Source organism: Homarus americanus, unplaced genomic scaffold (assembly GCF_018991925.1).
Source record: "Homarus americanus isolate GMGI-L3 unplaced genomic scaffold, GMGI_Hamer_2.0 scaffold39788, whole genome shotgun sequence".
Taxonomy (NCBI): domain Eukaryota; kingdom Metazoa; phylum Arthropoda; class Malacostraca; order Decapoda; family Nephropidae; genus Homarus; species Homarus americanus.
Window position 1 is genome coordinate 72,802 of NW_024732036.1, and position 22,130 is coordinate 94,931.

At 52.9% G+C, this 22,130-nt stretch overlaps 2 protein-coding genes across 2 annotated transcripts; both read right to left on the reverse strand.

Moving 5' to 3' along the window:
- Nucleotides 1–18,565: 18,565 nt before the first annotated feature.
- Nucleotides 18,566–20,721, reverse strand: LOC121868155. Its single transcript, XM_042368471.1, has 3 exons — nucleotides 20,100–20,721; nucleotides 19,637–19,795; nucleotides 18,566–18,804 (listed from the first exon to the last, which is right to left on the reverse strand). Exons 1-3 carry the CDS (start codon nucleotides 20,719–20,721, stop codon nucleotides 18,566–18,568), a joined length of 1,020 nt encoding a protein of 339 aa, XP_042224405.1.
- A 41-nt stretch (nucleotides 20,722–20,762) lies between these two features.
- On the reverse strand, nucleotides 20,763–21,941 carry LOC121868156 (vegetative cell wall protein gp1-like). Its single transcript, XM_042368472.1, has one exon. The coding sequence runs from the start codon at nucleotides 21,939–21,941 to the stop codon at nucleotides 20,763–20,765; it is 1,179 nt and encodes a 392-aa protein (XP_042224406.1).
- Between the last annotated feature and the right edge of the window lie 189 nt (nucleotides 21,942–22,130).

Sequence of the window (22,130 nt, forward strand, 5' to 3'; positions counted from 1 at the left end):
ATCTTTCCTATTTCGAATCTTATGCCTGAAGGTTTGGGATCATTATTGGGTTAGGGACAAAGTCACCATTCTCCTGGTCAGCACTCGGATCAGCCATGGGGAAGCATTAAACTCTGAATCAGCTTGACTCCAATCACTGGCCTTTTTTACCTCACCACCCCGGGCCTTCTGAAGCTCCTCTTTTCCTCGGCAACTCTTCTCCTCTTCTGTCTCTGTGGCAGCCTCCTGTCTCTGGACTCGGAATATCTGGCTTAGAACGAGAGCCCCTATACTGCCAAGCCTTTCTCTGTGCTGGTCAAATGCCACAGTTCGATCACAGGAATCTTCTGTAGTTCACTTTGCAAGCAGCAGGAGATGGGCCCTGGATTTACAGTCACGATCGTATCCAAACTCAGGACAGAGAACAATTGGGCACTTGCAAGTAATTATGTCAGTCAACTGGTCCAGTTGCTTGGCAAAGCTGTCCTTAACTGCAAGTTTTTCCTCTCCCAAGAGAGATATCTCTGCCTTTTCCCAACTGGCTAGCAAGGCAGTTCCCTCACTCAATCTTCGTCTGACTTGTTATGACTGGAGGCTTGAACTGAGCGTTAGCCAGAGTGTACTGTGCCAAGACAGCTTTGGTCATATCACTGGCAATGTCTTTGTTTGTAAGTTCTTGGTTCTTTTTCTCTTAAGCACTGATTTGCCTGATTAAAAACACCGTATCCTCAAAGCATCTCTCAATGTAGGCAACTCCGACTTCAGGAGCTCTCTCCCAGACCCAAGATAGTGACTGAGATGGCTGGACGGGTTCCTCGTCCATACGCAAGCAGCCATCGCAACATATCAACTTATAAATGCAAATGCAACGGAAACAGAAAAATATTGTTAGTTGGGTTGTTAAAGAATGAAGTCAGAAAGCAATGTTCACTATTTAACTGTAATGCACTAATGCAGCGTACGCGACATAAATTTCACGCTAAAATTTACCTAGCAAAAGCAAAATATTGAAACTGAAATTATTTTCTGTTTATATACACTAAAAGATCAAAAAAGTGATGGGCCATTAGTTTTAGCTGATCTTCCCTCCTATGACACACCCTACTGCGTCATACACTGGCTGGTTTACTGCATCAGACACCGGTTGGTTTACTGCGTAGTACACCGGCTGGTTTACTGCATCATACATGGCTAGTTTACTGCGTCATACACCGGCTGGTTTACTGCATCATACACCGTCTGGTTTACTGCGTCATACACCGGCTGGTTTACTTCATCATACACCGTCTGGTTTACTGCGTCATACACCGGCTGGTTTACTTCATCATACAGCGGCTGGCTTACTGCATCATACACCGTCTGGTTTACTGCGTCATACACCGGCTGGTTTACTTCATCATACACCGTCTGGTTTACTGCGTCATACACCGGCTGGTTTACTTCATCATACAGCGGCTGGCTTACTGCGTCATACACGGCTGGTTTACTGCGTCATACATCAGCTGGTTTACTGCATCATACATGGATGGTTTACTGCATCATACAACGGGTGGTTTACTGCCTCATACACGGCTGGTTTACTGCATCATACACCGGATGGTTTACTGCGTCATACATCGGCTGGTTTACTGCGTAATACACCGGATGGTTTACTGCATCATACACCGGCTGGTTTACTGCATCATACACCGGATGGTTTACTGCATCATACACCGGCTGGTTTACTGCATCATACACAGGCTGGTTTACAACCTCATACAGCCGCTGATTTACTGCATCATACAACGGCTGGTTTACGGCCTCATGCACGGCTGGTTTACTCCATCATACACCGGCTGGTTTACTGCGTCATACACCGGCTGGTTTACTGGCTAATACACCGGCTGGTTTACTGCATCATACACCGGCAAGTTTACTGCATCGTACACGGGCTGGTTTACTGCATCATACACCGGCTGGTTTACTGCGTCATACATCGGCTTGTTTACTGCATCATACATAGGCTGGTTTACAACCTCATACAGCCGCTGGTTTAATGCATCATACAACGGCTGGTTTACGGCTTCATACAGCGGCTGGCTTACGCCCTCATACACAGGCTGGTTTACTGCGTCATACACCGGCTGGTTTACTGCATCATACAACGGCTGGTTTACAGTGTCATACAGCGACTGGTTTACTGTGTCATACATCGGCTGGATTACTGCGTCATACAGAAACTGGTTTACTGCGTCATACACCGGCTGGTTTACTGGCGTCATACCGCTGGTTTACTGCGTCATACACCGGCTGGTTTACTGCGTCATACAGCGACTGGTTTACTGCGTCATACACCGGCTGGCTTGTCGTACCTCGGCTGGTTTACTGCCTCATACACCGGCTGGTTTACTGTGTCATACACCGCTCGTTTACAGTGTCATACAGCGACTGGTTTACTGTGTCATACACCGGCTGGATTACTGCGTCATACAGAAACTGGTTTACTTCGTCATACACCGGCTGGTTTACTACGTCATACAACGGCTGGTTTACTGCGTCATACAGCGACTGGTTTACTGTGTCATACACCGGCTGGTTTACTGCGTCATACACTGGCTGGTTTACTGCCTAATACACCAGCTGATTTACTGCGTTATATACCGGCTGGTTTACTGCGTCATACATCGGCTGGTTTACTGTGTCATACACCGGCTGGTTTACTGCATCATACATCGGCTGGTTTACTGTGTCATACACTGGCTGGTTTACTGCGTCATACACCGACGTGGTTACTGCGTCGTGCACCGACTAGTTTACTGCTTCATATAGCGGCTGGTTTACTGTGTCATACACCGGCTGGTTTACTGCATCATACACGGCTGGTTTACTGCGTCATACACCGGCTGGTTTACTGCGTCATACACCGACTGGGTTACTGCGTCGTGCACCGACTAGTTTACTGCTTCATATAGCGGCTGGTTTACTGTGTCATACACCGGCTGGTTTACTGCATCATACACGGCTGGTTTACTGCGTCATACACCGGCTGGTTTACTGCGTCAGACACCGGTTGGTTTACTGCGTAATACACCGGCTAGTTTACTGCGTCATACACCGGCTGGCTTACTGCATCATACACCGGCTGGTTTACTGCGTCATACACCGGCTGGTTTACTTCATCATACAACGACTGGTTTACTGCATCATACACGGATGGCTTACTGCATCATACACCGGCTGGTCTACTGCAACATACATCGGCTGGTTTACTGCATCATACATGGATGGTTTACTGCATCATACACCGGCTAGTTTACTGCGTCATACACCGGCTGGCTTACTGCATCATACACGGATGGCTTACTGCATCATACACCGGCTGGTCTACTGCAACATACATCGGCTGGTTTACTGCATCATACATGGATGGTTTACTGCATCATACACCGGCTGGTTTACTGCGTCATACACCGGCTGGCTTACTGCATCATACACCGGCTGGTTTACTGCGTCATACACCGGCTGGTTTACTTCATCATACAACGACTGGTTTACTGCATCATACACGGATGGCTTACTGCATCATACACCGGCTAGTTTACTGCGTCATACACCGGCTGGTTTACTGCGTAATACACCGGCTGGTTTACTGCGTAATACACCGGCTGGTTTACTGCGTAATACACCGGCTGGTTTACTGCGTAATAAACCGGCTGGTTTACTGCCTAATACACCGCCTGGTTTACTGCGTCATACACCGGCAGGTTTACTGCATCGTACACTGGCTGGTTTACGACCTCATACAGCCGCTGGTTTACTGCATCATACAACGGCTGGTTTACGGCCTCATACACGGCTGGTTTACTGCCTAATACACCGCCTGGTTTACTGCGTCATACACCGGCTGGTTTACTGCATCGCACACTGGCTGGTTGATGACCCCATACAGCCGCTGGCTTCTGCCGTAATCATACAACTATTGGTTTACGCCCATACACAACTGGTCTACTGCATCATACACCGGCTGGTTTACTGCGTCATACACCAGCTGGTTTACTGTTTCATACACCGGCTGATTTAAGGTGTCATACACCGGCTGGTTTACTGTGTCATACACCGGCTGGTTTACTGTGTCATACACCGGCTGGTTTACTGTGTCATACACCGGCTGGTTTACTGTGTCATACACCGGCTGGTTTACTGTGTCATACACCGGCTGGTTTACTGTGTCATACACCGGCTGGTTTACTGTGTCATACACCGGCTGGTTTACTGTGTCATACACCGGCTGGTTTACTGTGTCATACACCGGCTGGTTTACTGTGTCATACACCTGCTAGTTTACTGTGTCATATACCGGCTGGTTTACGGTGTCATACACCGGCTGGTTCACTATGTCATGCACCGGCTGGTTTACTGTGAGATACACCTGCTGGTTTACTGTGTCATACACCAGCTGGTTCACTGTGTCATACACCGGCTGGTTCACTATGTCATGCACCGGCTGGTTTACTGTGAGATACACCTGCTGGTTTACTGTGTCATACACCAGCTGGTTCACTGTGTCATACACCTGCTGGTTCACTGTGTCATACACCGGCTGGTTTACTGTATCATACACAGGCTGGTTTACTACATCATACACCGGCTGGTTTACTGCGTCATACACCGGCTGGTTTAATGCGTCATACACCGGCTGGTTTACTGCGTCATACACCGGCTGGTTTACTGCGTCATACACCGGCTGGTTTACTGCGTCATACACCGGCTGGTTTACTGCGTAATACACCGGATGGTTTACTGCGTCATACACAGGCTAGTTTACTGCATCATATACAGGCTGGTTTACAACCTCATACAGCAGCTGGTTTACTGCATCATACAACGGCTGGTTTACTGCGTCATACAGCGCCTGGTTATCTGCATCAAACACCGGCTGGTTTATTGCGTTATACAGCGGCTGGTTTACTGCGTCATACACCGGCTGGTTTAATGCATCATACACCGGCTGGTTTACTGCATCATACACCGGTTGGTTTACTGCGTCATACTCCGGCTGTTTTACTGCGTCATACACCTGTTGGTTTACTGCCTCATACACCGGCTGGTTTACTGCCTCATACACCGGCTGGTTTATTGCGTCATACACCGGCTGGTTTATTGCGTCATACACCGGCTGGTTTACTGCCTCATACACTGGCTGGTTTACTGCCTCATACACCGGTTGGTTTATTGCGTCATACACCGGCTGGTTTACTGCCTCATACACCGGTTGGTATAATGCCTCATACACCGGATGGTTTATTGCGTCATACATCGGCTGGTTTACTGCGTAATTCACCGGATGGTTTATTGCGTCATACAGCCGCTGGTTTACTGCATCATACAACGGCTGGTTTACGGCTTCATACAGCGGCTGGTTTACTGCGTCATACACCGGCTGGTTTACTGCATCATACACCGCTGGTTTACTGTGTCATACACCGGCTGGATTACTGCGTCACACAACCGCTGGCCACGTCATACACCGCTGGATTACTGCGTCATACAGAAACTGGTTAATCCGCACATACACCGGCTGGTTTACTGCGTCATACACCGCTGGTTTACTGCGCGCCATACACCGGCTGGTTTACCGCGTCAGCGCCAGCGACTGGTTTACTGTGTCATACACCGGCTGGTTTACTGTGTCATACACTGACTGATTTTACTGTGTCATACACCGGCTGTCTTACTGTGTCATACACCGGCTGGTTTACTGTGTCATACACCCGCTTGTTTACTGTGTCATACAATCGGCTGGTTTACTGTGTCAAGGCCACCGGCTGGTTCACTGTGTCATACACCTGCTAGTTTACTGTATCATACACTGGCTGGTTACTGTGTCATACACCGGCTGGTTACCAGTCATACACCGGCTGGTTTACTGTGTCATACACCTGCTAGTTTACTGTGTCATACACCGGCTGGCCACCGGCTGGTTTACTGCGTCATACACGGCTGGTTTACTGCATCATACAACGGGTGGTTTACTGCCTCATACACGGCTGGTTTACTGCATCATACACCGGATGGTTTACTGCGTCATACATCGGCTGGTTTACTGCGTAATACACCGGATGGTTTACTGCATCATACACCGGCTGGTTTACTGCATCATACACAGGCTGGTTTACAACCTCATACAGCCGCTGATTTACTGCATCATACAACGGCTGGTTTACGGCCTCATACACGGCTGGTTTACTCCATCACTAACCGCTGGTTTACGCGTCTACACCGGCTGGTTTACTGGCTAATACACCGGCTGGTTTACTGCATCATACACCGGCAGGTTTACTGCATCGTGCACGGGCTGGTTTACTGCATCATACACCGGCTGGTTTACTGGCTAATACACCGGCTGGTTTACTGCATCATACACCGGCTGGTTTACTGCGTCATACATCGGCTTGTTTACTGCATCATACACAGGCTGGTTTACAACCTCATACAGCCGCTGGTTTAATGCATCATACAACGGCTGGTTTACGGCCTCATACAGCGGCTGGCTTACGCCCTCATACACAGGCTGGTTTACTGCGTCATACACCGGCTGGTTTACTGCGTCATACATCGGCTGGTTTACTGCGTAATACACCACATGGTTTACTGCGTCATACACCGGCTGGTTTACTGCATCGTACACGGGCTGGTTTACTGCGTCATACACCGGCTGGTTTACTGGCTAATACACCGGCTGGTTTACTGCATCATACACCGGCTGGTTTACTGCGTCATACATCGGCTTGTTTACTACATCATACACAGGCTGGTTTACAACCTCATACAGCCGCTGGTTTAATGCATCATACAACGGCTGGTTTACGGCCTCATACAGCGGCTGGCTTACTCATACACAGGCTGGTTTACTGCGTCATACACCGGCTGGTTTACTGCGTCATACATCGGCTGGTTTACTGCGTAATAACACATGGTTTATCTCGCCATACACCGGCTGGTTTACTGCATCATACACCGGCTGGTTTACGGCCTCATACAGTGGCTGGCTTATGGCCTCATACACCGGCTGGTTTATTGCGTCATACACCGGCTGGTTTACTGCATCATACACCGGCTGGGTTACAGTGTCATACAGCGACTGGTTTACTGTGTCATACAGCAACTGGTTTACTGTGTCATACAGCGACTGGTTTGCTGTGTCACACAGCAACTGGTTTACTGTGTCATTCACCGGCTGGTTTACTGCGTCATACACGGCTGGTTTACTGCGTCATACACTGGCTGGTTTACTGCATCAGACACCGGTTGGTTTACTGCGTAGTACACCGGCTGGTTTACTGCATCATACATGGCTAGTTTACTGCGTCATACACCGGCTGGTTTACTGCATCATACACCGTCTGGTTTACTGCGTCATACACCGGCTGGTATTCATCATACACCGTCTGGTTTACTGCGTCATACACCGGCTGGTTTACTTCATCATACAGCGGCTGGCTTACTGCATCATACACGGCTGGTTTACTGCGTCATACATCAGCTGGTTTACTGCATCATACATGGATGGTTTACTGCATCATACAACGGGTGGTTTACTGCCTCATACACGGCTGGTTTACTGCATCATACACCGGATGGTTTACTGCGTCATACATCGGCTGGTTTACTGCGTAATACACCGGATGGTTTACTGCATCATACCACGGGCTGGTTTACTGCATCATACACAGGCTGGTTTACTCCCTCATACAGCCGCTGATTTACCGCATCATACAACGGCTGGTTTACGGCCTCACTACACGGCTGGTTTATTCCATCATACACCGGCTGGTTTACTGCGTCATACACCGGCTGGTTGGCTAATACACCGGCTGGTTTACTGCATCATACACCGGCAGGTTTACTGCATCGTACACGGGCTGGTTTACTGCATCATACACCGGCTGGTTTACTGCGTCATACATCGGCTTGTTTACTGCATCATACACAGGCTGGTTTACAACCCTCATACGCTGGTTTAATGCATCATACAACGGCTGGTTTACGGCCTCATACAGCGGCTGGCTTACGCCCTCATACACAGGCTGGTTTACCGCGTCATACAACCGCTGGTTTACTGCATCATACAACGGCTGGTTTACTGTGTCATACATCGGCTGGATTACTGCGTCATACAGAAACTGGTTTACTGCGTCATACACCGGCTGGTTTACTGCGTCAACACCGGCTGGTTTACTGCGTCATACACCGGCTGGTTTACTGCGTCATACAGCGACTGGTTTACTGTGTCATACACCGCTGGTTTACTGGCTCATACAACCGCTGGTTTACTGCCTCATACACCGGCTGGTTTACTGCATCATACACCGCTCGTTTACAGTGTCATACAGTGACTGGTTTACTGTGTCATACACCGGCTGGATTACTGCGTCATACAGAAACTGGTTTACTTCGTCATACACCGGCTGGTTTACTACGTCATACAACGGCTGGTTTACTGCGTCATACAGCGACTGGTTTACCGTGTCATACACCGGCTGGTTTACTGCGTCATACACTGGCTGGTTTACTGCCCAATACACCAGCTGATTTACTGCGTTATATACCGGCTGGTTTACTGCGTCATACATCGGCTGGTTTACTGTGTCATAACCGCTGGATTACTGCATCATAAATCGGCTGGTTTACTGTGTCATACACTGGCTGGTTTACTGCGTCACACGATGTGGTTACTGCGTCGCACCGACTAGTTTACTGCTTCATATAGCGGCTGGTTTACTGTGTCATACACCGGCTGGTTTACTGCATCATACACGGCTGGTTTACTGCGTCATACACCGGCTGGTTTACTGCGTCAGACACCGGTTGGTTTACTGCGTAATACACCGGCTAGTTTACTGCGTCATACACTGACTGGCTTACTGCATCATACAACGCTGGTTTACTGCATCATACACGGCTGGTTTACTGCGTCATACACCGGCTGGTTTACTGCGTCAGACACCGGTTGGTTTACTGCGTAATACACCGGCTAGTTTACTGCGTCATACACAGGCTGGCTTACTGCATCATACACCGGCTGGTTTACTGCGTCATACACCGGCTGGTTTACTTCATCATACAACGACTGGTTTACTGCATCATACACGGATGGCTTACTGCATCATACACCGGCTGGTCTACTGCAACATATATCGGCTGGTTTACTGCATCATACATGGATGGTTTACTGCATCATACACCGGCTAGTTTACTGCGTCATACACCGGCTGGCTTACTGCATCATACACGGATGGCTTACTGCATCATACACCGGCTGGTCTACTGCAACATACATCGGCTGGTTTACTGCATCATACATGGATGGTTTACTGCATCATACACCGGCTGGTTTACTGCGTCATACACCGGCTGGCTTACTGCATCATACACCGGCTGGTTTACTGCGTCATACCGGCTGGTTTACTTCATCATACAACGACTGGTTTACTGCATCATACACGGATGGCTTACTGCGCATCATACCGGCTGGTTTACTGCGAATACACCGGCTGGTTTACTGCGTAATACACCGGCTGGTTTACTGCCTAATACACCGCGGTTTACTGCGTCATACACCGCAGGTTTACTGCATCGTACACGGCTGGTTTACGACCTCATACAGCCGCTGGTTTACTGCATGATACAACGGCTGGTTTACGGCCTCATACACGGCTGGTTTACTGCCTAATACACCGCCTGGTTTACTGCGTCATACACCGGCTGGTTTACTGCATCGTACACTGGCTGGTTTACGACCTCATACAGCCGCTGGTTTACTGCATCATACAACGGCTGGTTTACGCCCATACACAACTGGTCTACTGCATCATACACCGGCTGGTTTACTGCGTCATACACCGGCAGGTTTACTGCATCGTACACTGGCTGGTTTACTGCATCATACACCGGCTGGTTTACTGCGTCATACACCGGGTGGTTTACTGCGTCATACACCGGCTGGTTTACTGCGTCATACACCGGGTGGTTTACTGAGTCATACACCGACTGGTTTACTGCATCATACACCGGCTAGTTTACTGTGTCATACACCGGCTGGTTTACTGTGTCATACACCGGCTGGTTTACTGCGTCATACACCAGCTGGTTTACTGTTTCATACACCGGCTGATTTAGGTGTCATACACCGGCTGGTTTACTGTGTCATACACCGGTTGGTTTACTGTGTCATACACCGGCTGGTTTACTGTGTCATACACCGGCTGGTTTATTGTTTCATACACCGGCTAATTTACTGTGTCATACACCGGCTGGTTTACTGTGTCATAACCGGTTGGTTTACTGTGTCATACACCGGCTGGTTTATCGGTCATACACCGGCTGGTTTACTGTGTCATACACCGGCTGGTTTACTTCGTGTCACACCGGCTGGTTTACTGTGTCATACACCTGCTAGTTTACTGTGTCATATACCGGCTGGTTTTGGGTGTCATACAACGGCTGGTTTACTGTGTCATGCACCGGTTGGTTTTGTGTCACCAACCGTTGGTTTACTGTGTCATACACCGGCTGGTTTACTGTGTCATACACCGGCTGGTTTATTGTGTCATACACCGGCTGGTTTACCGTGTCATACACCGGCTGGTTTACTGTGAGATACACCTGCTGGTTTACTGTGTCATACACCAGCTGGTTCACTGTGTCATACACCTGCTGGTTCACTGTGTCATACACCGGCTGGTTTACTGTATCATACACGGCTGGTTTACTACATCATACACCGGCTGGTTTATCTGCGTCATACACCGGCTGGTTCACTGCGTCATACACCGGCTGGTTTACTCGCGCATACACCGGATGGTTTACTGCGTCAACACAGGCTAGTTTACTGCATCATACACAGGCTGGTTTACAACCTCATACAGCAGCTGGTTTACTGCATCATACAACGGCTGGTTTACTGCGTCATACAGCGTCTGGTTATCTGCATCATACAACCGCTGGTTTATTGGCTATACAGCGGCTGGTTTATCGTCATACACCGGCTGGTTTAATGCATCATACACCGGCTGGTTTACTGCATCATACACCGGTTGGTTTACTGCGTCATACTCCGGCTGTTTTACTGCGTCATACACCTGTTGGTTTACTGCCTCATACACCGTTCACCGGCTGGTTTACCGCCTCATACACCGGTTGGTTTATTGCGTCATACACCGGCTAGTTTATTGCGTCATACACCGGCTGGTTTACTGCCCTTACACTGGCTGGTTTACTGCCTCATACACCGTTGGTTTATTGCGTCATACACCGGCTGGTTTACTGCCTCATACACCGTTGGTATAATGCCTCATACACCGGATGGTTTATTGCGTCATACATCGGCTGGTTTACTGCGTAATACACCGGATGGTTTATTGTCATACAGCCGCTGGTTTACTGCATCATACAACGGCTGGTTTACGGCTCATACAGCGGCTGGTTTACTGCGTCATACACCGGCTGGTTTACTGCATCATACACCGCTGGTTTACTGTGTCATACACCGGCTGGATTACTGCGTCATACAGAAACTGGTTAACTGCGTCATACACCGGCTGGTTTACCGCGTCATACACCGGCTGGTTTACTGCGTCATACACCGGCTGGTTTACTGCGTCATACAGCGACTGGTTTACTGTGTCATACACGGCTGGTTTACCGCGTCATACACCGGCTGGTTTACCGCCTCATACACCGGCTGGTTTACCGTGTCATCAATGACTGATTTATTGCGGTCATACACCGGCTGTCTTACTGTGTCATACACCGGCTGGTTTACTGTGTCATACACCTGCTAGTTTACTGTGTCATACACCGGCTGGTTTACTGTGTCATACACCGGCTGGTTCACTGTGTCATACACCTGCTGGTTTACTGTGTCATACACCGGCTGGTTTATTTTGTCATACACCGGCTGGTTTACTGTGTCATACACCAGCTGGTTTACTGTGTCATACACCTGTTTACTGTGTCATACACGGCTGGCTTACTGTGTCATACACTGGCTGGTTTACTGTGAGATACACCTGCTGGTTTACTGTGTCATACACCTGCTGGTTCACTGTGTCATATACCGGCTGGTTTACTGTGTCATACACCGGCTGGTTTACTGTGTCATACACCGACTGGTTTATTTTGTCATACACCGGCTAGTGTACTGTGTCATACACCTGCTGGTTTACTGCGTCATACAGCGTCTGGTTTACTGCATCACGGCTGGTTTACGCCTCATACACCTGCTGGTTTGCTGTGTCATACACAGGCTGATTTACTGTGTCATACAACGGCTGGTTTACTGTGAGATACACCCGTTTACTGTGTCATACACCTGCTGGTTTACTGTGTCATACACCTGCTGGTTTACTGCGTCATACAGCGTCTGGTTTACTGCATCATACACCAGCTGGTTTATTGCATCATACAGCGGCTGGTTTACTGCGTCATACACCGGCTGGTTTACTGCATCATACACCGGCTGGTTTACTGCGTCATACACCGGCTTTTTATTGCGTCATACACCGGCTGTTTTATCGTCATACACCGGCTGGTTTACTGCCTCATACACCTGCTGGTTTGCTGTGTCTACACCGGCTTGTTTACTGTGTCATACACCGGCTGATTTACTGTGTCATACAACGGCTGGTTTATGTGAGATACACCTGCTGGTTTACTGTGTCATATACCTGCTGGTTTACTGTGTCATATACCGGCTGGTTTACTGCGTCATACACCGGCTGGTTTACTGTGTCATACACCTGCTGGTTTACTGTGTCATACACCTGCTGTGTCATACACCGGCTACTGCGTCATACAGCAGCTGGTTTATGTGTCATCACCGGTTGGTTTCTGGTATACACCGACTGTTTTACATGCCATACACCGGCTGGTTTACTGCCTCACCACCTGCTGGTTTGCTGTGTCATACACCGGCTTGTTTACTGTGTCATACACCGGCTGATTTACTGTGTCATACAACGGCTGGTTTACTGTGAGATACACCTGCTGGTTTACTGTGTCATACACTGCTGGTTTACTGTGTCATACACCGGCTGGTTTACTGCGTCATACACCGGCTGGTTTACTGTGTCATACACCGGCGGTTTGTGTCATACACCGGTTGGTTTACTGTGTCATACACCGGCTGGTTTATCGTGTCATACAACGGCTGGTTTACTGTGAGATACACCTGCTGGTTTACTGTGTCATACACCTGCTGGTTTACTGTGTCATACACCGGTGGTTTCGTATGCACCGGCTGGTTTACTGCGTCATACAGCAGCTGGTTTACTGCGTCATACACCGGCCTGTTTTACTGCCTCATACAGCGGCTGGTTGCGTCATACACCCGCTGGTTTACTGCGTCATACAGCGGCTGGTTTACCTGTAAATGTCTTCTTCAGTCTATACAAGTATCTGGAGCTTCCTGACCAACGCCAACACCATAGTGGAGGTGAGAGAACCAGTCACTTGTGTGGGAGAACCAGTTTGGAGATGAGCCATAAGAACTTTGGCTAGCCTCTTGAGTACGATGACGTCATTGAACTTCACTTTTGAGTACGATTATTTGACCAACTGAGTACATTGTGACTCTACAGAGGTTTAAGCTGTGGTACTCTCTACAATATGATGCATGAGTATATTATAATATACCTGGGTGTGTGTGTGTGTGTGTGTCATCAGCATCAAAACACCATCAAACTACAACAACACCACAACATCACCTCCACCTTAATGCCACATCACTACCACACCACCACACTAACCATACCATCACCATTTCAACCACACTACCACATTACCCTACCACCACACCACCATCCTCCACCACATCACCATATTACCACACAACCTTACCACCACACCACCATCCTACTACCACAATATCCCACCACCACACATCACCATAATACCACACACCTCCACCACACTACCACATGACCCTACCACCACACTACCACATGACCCTACTACCACACTACCACATTTGACTCCAGTAGTTGTATGGCATTATGCAGACATACTTTTGAACATACATATATGCCATTTTTCAGAGAACATTTGTATGCGTGTATGTATAATTTGTATACATAGTACAGAATATTTATATGTACAGTATATTTTGGAGGAAAATCCGGGGACCTGTTGTTCCATGAACGAATAAACTCTGTCTCTCTGTTTTTATATTTATTGCTTCCGTTTTCTTTGTATGTATGTATGTATGTATGTATGTATGTATGTATGTATGTATGTATGTATGTATGCATGTATGTCACATTGTCCCACTGTGTCCAGCATAGTTCAGAATATATATTTCCCTCCAGGCCGCCAGCTCACACACACACACACAATGGCAGAGTCTTGTAGTCAACACACGTCGTGTATACAGCTGGGCAGCGTAAGTTACTTCAAACATGAAAATAAAGATATATTGATGTATTAAACCCGCTTGATGACAAGGTTAGGTTAGGTTAGGTTAGAGGACATACCACACTGTACAGGAAGTTCTTGGTACACAAAGAGACTGGGGGCGCCCTGACCATGGAACAACCACAGCTGGGTGGACTGGTGGCGCCCTGACGGCTGACCATGGAACAACCACAGCTGGGTGGACTGGTGGCGCCCTGACGGCTGACCAAAGAACAACCACAGCTGGGTGGACTGGGGGCGCACTGACCATGGAACAACAACAGCTGGGTGGAGGCGGGCGCCCTGACAATGGAACAACAACAGCTGGGTAGACTGGGGGCGCCCTGACGGCTGACCATGGAACACCACAGCTGGGTGGACTGGGGGCGCCCTGACGGCTGACCATGGAACAAGCTGGGTGGACTGGGGGCGCCCTGACAATGAAACAACCACAGCTGGGTGGACAGGGTGCGCCCTGACCATGAACAACAACAGCTGGGGATGGCGCCTGACCATGGAACAACAGCTGGTGGATGGGGCCTGTGGCCTAACAACAACAGCTGGGTGACGGGGCGCCCACCATGGAACAACAGCTGGGGGGACTGGGGGCGCCTGACGGCTGAACATGGAACAACCACAGCTGGGTGGACTGGGGGCGCCCTGACCATGGAACAACCACAGCTGGGTGGACTGGGGGCACCCGACCATGGACAACCACACTGGGACTGGGGTCGGCCTGATGGCTGACCATGGAACAACCACAGCTGGGTGGACTGGGGCGCACTGACCATGGAAAATCAGAGCTGGTTGGACTGGGGCCGCCCTGACGGCTTACCATAGAACAACAACAGCTGGATGGACTGGGGCGCCCTGACCATGGAACAACCACAGCTGGGTGGACTGGGGGCACCCGGACCATGGAACCATCACAGCTGGGTGGACTGGTGGCGCCCTTGCCATGAACAACCACAGCTGGGAGGACTGGGGCGCCCTGACCATGGAAAAACCACAGCTGGGTGGACTGGGGGCGCCCTGAAGGCTGACCATGGAACAACAACAGCTGGGTGGACTGGGGCGCCCTGACCATGGAACAACCACAGCTGGGTGGACCTTGGGGCGCCCTGACCTTGAACAAACACAGCTGGGTGGACTGGGAGCGCCCTGATTGCTGACCATGGAACAACAGCTGGGTGGACTGGGGGCGCCCTGATGGCTGACCATTGAACAACAGCTGGTGGACTGGGGGCGCCCTGACGTCTGACCATGGAACAACTGCTGGGTGGACTAGGGCGCCCTGACTCGGAACAAACCACAGCTTGGTGATTAACCCATGGAACAACAACTGGACTGGGGCGCCCTTAGAACAACCACAGCTGGGTAGACTGGGGGCGCCCAGATGGCTGACAATTGAACAACATCTGGGTGGACTGGGGGCGCCCTGATCATGGAACAACCAAAGCTGGGTGGACTGGGGGCGCCCTTATCATGGAACAACCACAGCTGGGTGTACTGGGGGCGCCCTGTACATGGAACAACTACAGCTGGGTGGACTGGGGGCGCACTGACCATGGAACAACCACAGCTGGGTGGACTGGTGGCGCCCTGACCATGGAACAACCACAGCTGGGTAGACTGGGGACGCCCTGACGGCTGACCATGGAACAACAACATTAGGCTGGACTGGGGGCGCCCTGACCATAGAACAACCACAGCTGGGTAGACTGGGGGCGCCCTAATGGCTGACCATTGAACAACAGCTGGGTGGACTGGGGGCACCCTGACGTCTGACAATGGAACAACAGCTGGGTGGACTGGGGCGCCCTGACGGCTGACCATGGAACAACCACAGCTGGGTGGACTGGTGGCGCCCTGATGGCTGAAAATGGAACTACCACAGCTGGGTGGAATGGGGGCGCCCTGACGGCTGACCATGGAACAACAACATCTGGGTGGAGGGGGGCGCCCTGACCATAGAACAACCACAGCTGGGTAGACTGGGGCAACCCAGATGGCTGACCATTGAACAACAGCTGGGTGAACTGGGGCGCCCCTGATCATGGAACAACCAAAGCTGGGTGGACTGGGTGGCGCCCTGATCATGGAACAACCACTGCTGGGTAGACTGGGGGCGCCTGAACATGGAACAACCACAGCTGGGTGGACTGGGGCGCACTGACCATGGAACAACCATAGGTGGGGACTGGGGGCGCCCCGACCATGGAACAACCACAGCTGTGGGACTGGGGGCACCCTGAAGGCTGACCATGGAACAGCAACATCTGGCGGGACTGGGGGGCCCTGACCATAGAACAACCACAGCTGGGTAGACTAGGGGGCCCTGATGGCTGACCATTGAACAACAGCTGGGTGGACTGGGGCACCCTGACGTCTGACCATGGAACAAGAGCTGGTGGACTGGGGCGCCCTGATGGCTGTAAATGGAACTACCACAGCAGGGTGGAATGGGGGCGCCCTGACGGCTGACCATAGAACAACCACAGCTGGGTGATCTAGGGCGCCCTGACCATGGAACAACAACAGCTGGGCGGAAGGGGCGCCCTGACCATGGAACAACAGAAGCTGGGTGGGGCGCCCCTGACGGCTGAACATGGAACAACAGCTGCGTGGACTGGGGCGCCCTGATCATGAAACAACCACAGCTGGGTGGACAGAGGGCGCACTGACCATGGAACAACAGCTGGGGGACTGGGGGCGCCCTGACGGCTGACAATGGAACAACCACAGATGGGTTGACTGGGGAACCTGACCATGGAACAACAACACCTGGGTGTACTGTGGGCGCCCTGACCATGGAACAACCACAGCTGGGTGGACAGGGGGTGTCCTGACCATGGAACAACCACAGCTGTGGACAGTGGGTGTCCTGACCATGGAACAACAGCTGTGGACTGCGCCCTGACGGCTGACCATGGAAGAACCACAGCTGGGTGTACTGGGGGCGCCCTGACGGCTGAACATGGAACAACAGCTGCGTGGACTGGGGGCGCCCTGATCATGAAACAACCACAGCTGGGTGGACTGAGGGCGCACTGACCATGGAACAACAGCTGGGGGGACTGGGGCGCCTGACGGCTGACAATGGAACAACCACAGATGGGTTGACTGGGGGCAACCTGACCATGGAACAACAACACCTGGGTGTACTGTGGGCGCCCTGACCATGGAACAACCACAGCTGGGTGGACAGGGGGTGTCCTGACCATGGAACAACAGCTGGGTGGACTGGGGGCGCCCTGACGGCTGACCATGGAACAACCACAGTTGGGTGGACTGGCGGCGCCTGGCCATGGACCAACCACAGCTGGGTGGACTGGGTGCACCCTGACGGCTGACCAGAACAACAACAGCTGGGTGGACTGGGGCGCCCTGACCAAGGAACAACCACAGCTGGGTGGATTGGGGGCGCCATGACCATGGAACAACAGCTGGGTGGAATGGGGGCGCAGATATCATGGAACAACCACAGCTGGGTGTACTGGGGCGCCCTGAACAAGGAACAACCACAGCTGGGTGGACTGGGGGCACTGACCACGGAACAACCACAGCTGGGTGGACTGGAGGCGCCTGACGGCTGACCATGGAACAACAACATCTGGGTGGACTGGGGGGCGCCTGACCATAGAACAACCACAGCTGGGTAGACTGGAGGCGCCCAGATGGCTGACCATTGAATAACAGCTGGGAGGACTGGGGGCGCCCTGATCATGGAACAACCAACGCTGGGTGGACTGGGGCGCCCTGATCATGGAACAACCACAGCTGGGTACTGGGGGCGCCCTGAACATGGAACAACCACAGCTGGGTGGACTGAGGGCACAACTAAGGGAACAACCACAGCTGGGTGGACTGGGGCGCCCGACTATGGAACAACCACAGCTGGGTGAACCGGTGGCGCCCTGACGGCTGACCATGGAACAGCAACATCTGGCGGGACTGGGGCGCCCTGTCCATAGAAACCACAGCTGGTAGACTAGGGGGCCCTGATGGCTAACCATTGAACAACAGCTGGGTGGACTGGGGCAACCTGATGTCTGACCATGAAACAACAGCTGGGTGGACTGGGGCGTCCTGACGGCTGACCATGGAACAACCACAGCTGGGTGGACTGGTGGCGCCCTGATGGCTGAAAATGGAACTACCACTGCTGGTGGACTGGGGGCGCCTTGACGGCTGACCATGGAACAACCACATCTGGGTGGACTGGGGGCACCTGACCATGGAACAACAACAGCTGGGCGATCTGGAGGCGCCCTGACCATGGAACAACAGCTGGGTGGCCTAGGGGCGGCCTGACGGCTGACCATGGAACAACAGCTGGGTGGACTGGGGGCGCCCTGATCATGAAACAACCACAGCTGGGTGTGCTAGGGCGCCCTGACCATGGAACAACCACAACTGGGTGGACAGGGGGTGTCCTGACCATGGAATAACAGCTGGGTGGACTGGGGGCGCCCTGACGTCTGACCATGGAACAACCACAGCTGGGTGGACTAGGGGCGCCCTGATAATGGAACAACCACAGCTGGGTGTACTGGGGGCGCCCTGACCATGGAACAGCAACAGCTGGGTGGACTGAGGGTGCCCTGACCCTGGAACAATAGCTATGGGGACTGGGGGCACCCTGACGGCTGACAATGGAACAACCACTGCTGGGTGGACTGGGGGCCACCTGACCATGGAACAACCACACCTGCCTGTAGTGGGGGCGCCCTGACCATGGAACAACCACAGCTGGGTGGACAGGGGGTGTTCTGACCATGGAACAACAGCTGGGTGGAAGGGGGCGCCCTGACGGCTGATCATGGAACAACCACTGCTGGGTGAACTGGCGGCGCCCTGACCATGGAACAACCACAGCTGTGTGGACTGGGGGCGCCTTGACGGCTGACCAGGGAACAAAAACAGCTGTGGACTGAGGGGCCCTGACCAAGGAACAACCACAGCTGGGTGGACTGGGGCGCCCTGATCATAGACCAACAGCTGGGTGGATTGGGGGCGCCTGACCATGGAACAACAGCTGGGTGGACTGGGGCGCCCTGACGGCTGACCATGGCAACAGCTGAGATGGACTGGGGCGCCCTGACCATGGAACAACCACAGCTGGGTGGACTGAGGTGCCTAACCATGGAACAACAGCTGGGTGGACTGGGGGCGCCCTGACAGCTGACCATGGAACAAAAGCTGGGTGGACTGAGGCCGCCCTGACCATGGAACACCCACAGCTGGGTAGACTGGGGGCGCACTGACCATGGACCAACCACAGCTGGGTGGACTAGGGGCGCCCTGTCTATGGAACAATCACAGCTGGGTGGACTAGGGGCGCCCGGACAATGGAACAACCACAGCTGGGTGGACTGGGGGCGCCCTGACCATGGAACAACCACAGATGAGTGGACTGTGGGCCCCCTGAAGGCTGACCATGGAACAACAACATCTGGGTGGACTGGGAGCGCCCTGATGGCTGACCATTGAACAACAGCTGGGTGTACTAGGGGCGCCTCAGCTGACCATGGAACAACCACAGCTGGGTGGACTGGGGCGCCTGATCATGGAACAACAGCTGGGGGGACTGGGCGCACTTCGACCATGGAACAACAACAGCTGGGTGGACAGGGGGCGCTGACCATGGGAACAACAGTTGGGGGGATGGGGGCGCCCTGACGGCTGACCATGGAACAACCACAGCAGGGTGGACTGGGGCGCCCTGACCATGGAACTACCATAGCTGGGTATACTGGGGGCGCCTGACCTTGAAACAACCACAGCTGGGTGGACATGAAGTGCCTGACCATGGAACAACAGTTGGGTGGACTGAAGGCGACCTGACGGCTGACCATGCAATAACCACAGCTGGGTGGACTGGGGGCAACCTGACCATGGAACAACTACAGCTGGGTGGACTGGGGGCACCCTGATGGTTGACCATGCAACAACAACAGCTGGGTGGACTGGGGGCGCCCTTACCATGGAACAACCACAGCTGGGAGGACTGGGGGCGCCCTGATCATGAACCAACAGCTGGGTGGACTGCGGGCGCCCTGACCATGGAACAACAGCTGGGTGGACTGGGGGCTCCATGACGGCGGACCATGGAAGAACAGTTGGGTGGACTGGGGGCGCCCTGACGGCTGACCATGGAACCACAGCTGGGTGGATTGGGGCGCCCTGACCGGGAACAACCACAGCTGGGTGGACTGGGGGCGCCCTGACCATAAAACAACCACAGCTGGGCTGGGGCACCCTGACCATGAAACAACAGCTGGTGGACTGGGGCGCCTGACGGGTGACCATGGAACCAGTGGGTGGACTGCCGACGGCTGACCATGGAACAATCACAGCTGGGTGGACTGGGGCACCCTGACCATGGAAAAACCACAGCTGGGACTGGGGGCGCCCTGATCATGAACCAACAGCTGGGTGGACTGCGGGCCTCCTGACCATGGAACAACAGCTGGGTGGACTGGGGGCTCCATGGCGGACCATGGAAGAACAGTTGGGTGGACTGGGGGCGCCCTGACGGCTGACCATGGAACCACAGCTGGGTGGATTGGGGCGCCCTGACCAGGAACAACCACAGCTGGGTGGACTGGGGCGCCCTGACCATGAAACAACAGCTGGGTGGACTGGGGGCGCCCTGACGGGTGACCATGGAACCACAGCTGGGTGGACTGCCGACGCGTGACCATGGAACAATCACAGCTGGGTGGACTGGGGCACTGACCATGGAAAAACCACAGCTGGGAGGACTGGGGGCCCTGATCATGAACCAACAGCTGGGTGGACTGCGGGCCTCCTGACCATGGAACAACAGCTGGGTGGACTGGGGCTCCATGACGGCGGACCATGGAAGAACAGTTGGGTGGACTGGGGGCGCCCTGACGGCTGACCATGGAACCACAGCTGGGTGGATTGGGGCGCCCTGACCAGGGAAACCACAGCTGGGTGGACTGGGGCGCCCTGACCATAAAACAACCACAGCTGGGTGGACTGGGGCACCTGACCATGAAACAACAGCTGGGTGGACTGGGGGCGCCCTGACGGGTGACCATGGAACCACAGCTGGGTGGAATGCCGACGGCTGACCATGGAACAACCACAGCTGGGTGGACTGGGGCACCCTGACCATGGAAAAACACAGCTGGGTGGACTGGGCGCCCTGACGGCTGACCATGGAACAACAGGTGGGTGGACTGGGGCGCCCTGACGGCTGACCATGGAACAACCACAGTTGGGTGCACAGCAGGCGCTGACAGCTGACCATGGAACAACCACAGCTGGGTGGACTGTGGGCGTCCTGACCATGAAACTCTCACAGCTGGGTGGAATGGGGGCGCCCTGACGGCTGACCATGGAACAACAACTGGTTGGACTGGGGGCGCCCTGACCATGGAACAACCACAGCTGGGTGGACTGGGGGCGCTCTGACCATGGAACAACAGCTGGGTGGACTGGGGTGCCCTGACCATGGAACAACAGCTGGGTGGACTGGGAGCGCCCTGACGGTTGAGCATGGAACAACAGCTGGGTAGACTGTGGCGCCCTGATCATGAAACAACCACAGCTGGATGGACTGGGGGCGCCCTGACGGCTGACCATGGAACAACAGCTGGGTGGACTGGGGGGCCGTGACGGCTGACCATGGAACAACAGCTTTACGTTTAGTCTTGTTCACATCTGCTTGAGTGACATACTGCCAGAGG

What these genes read in the sequence shown, in the direction of transcription:
- LOC121868156 (XM_042368472.1), bottom strand. Translation starts at nt 21,941, where the DNA reads ATGCTCAACCGTCAGGGCGCTCCCAGTCCACCCAGCTGTTGTTCCATG.
- LOC121868155 (XM_042368471.1), bottom strand. Translation starts at nt 20,721, where the DNA reads ATGGTCACCCGTCAGGCGCCCCAGTCCACCAGCTGTTGTTTCATGGTC. An exon ending in CCTGCTGTGGTTGTTCCATG is followed by an intron (nt 19,796 to 20,099) that starts GTCAGCCGTCAG and finishes TTCCATGGTCAG; the next exon opens with GGCGCCCCCAGTCCACCCAG. An exon ending in CCAGCTGTGGGTGTTCCATG is followed by an intron (nt 18,805 to 19,636) that starts GTCAGGGCGGCC and finishes TTCCATGGTCAG; the next exon opens with GGCGCCCTAGCACACCCAGC.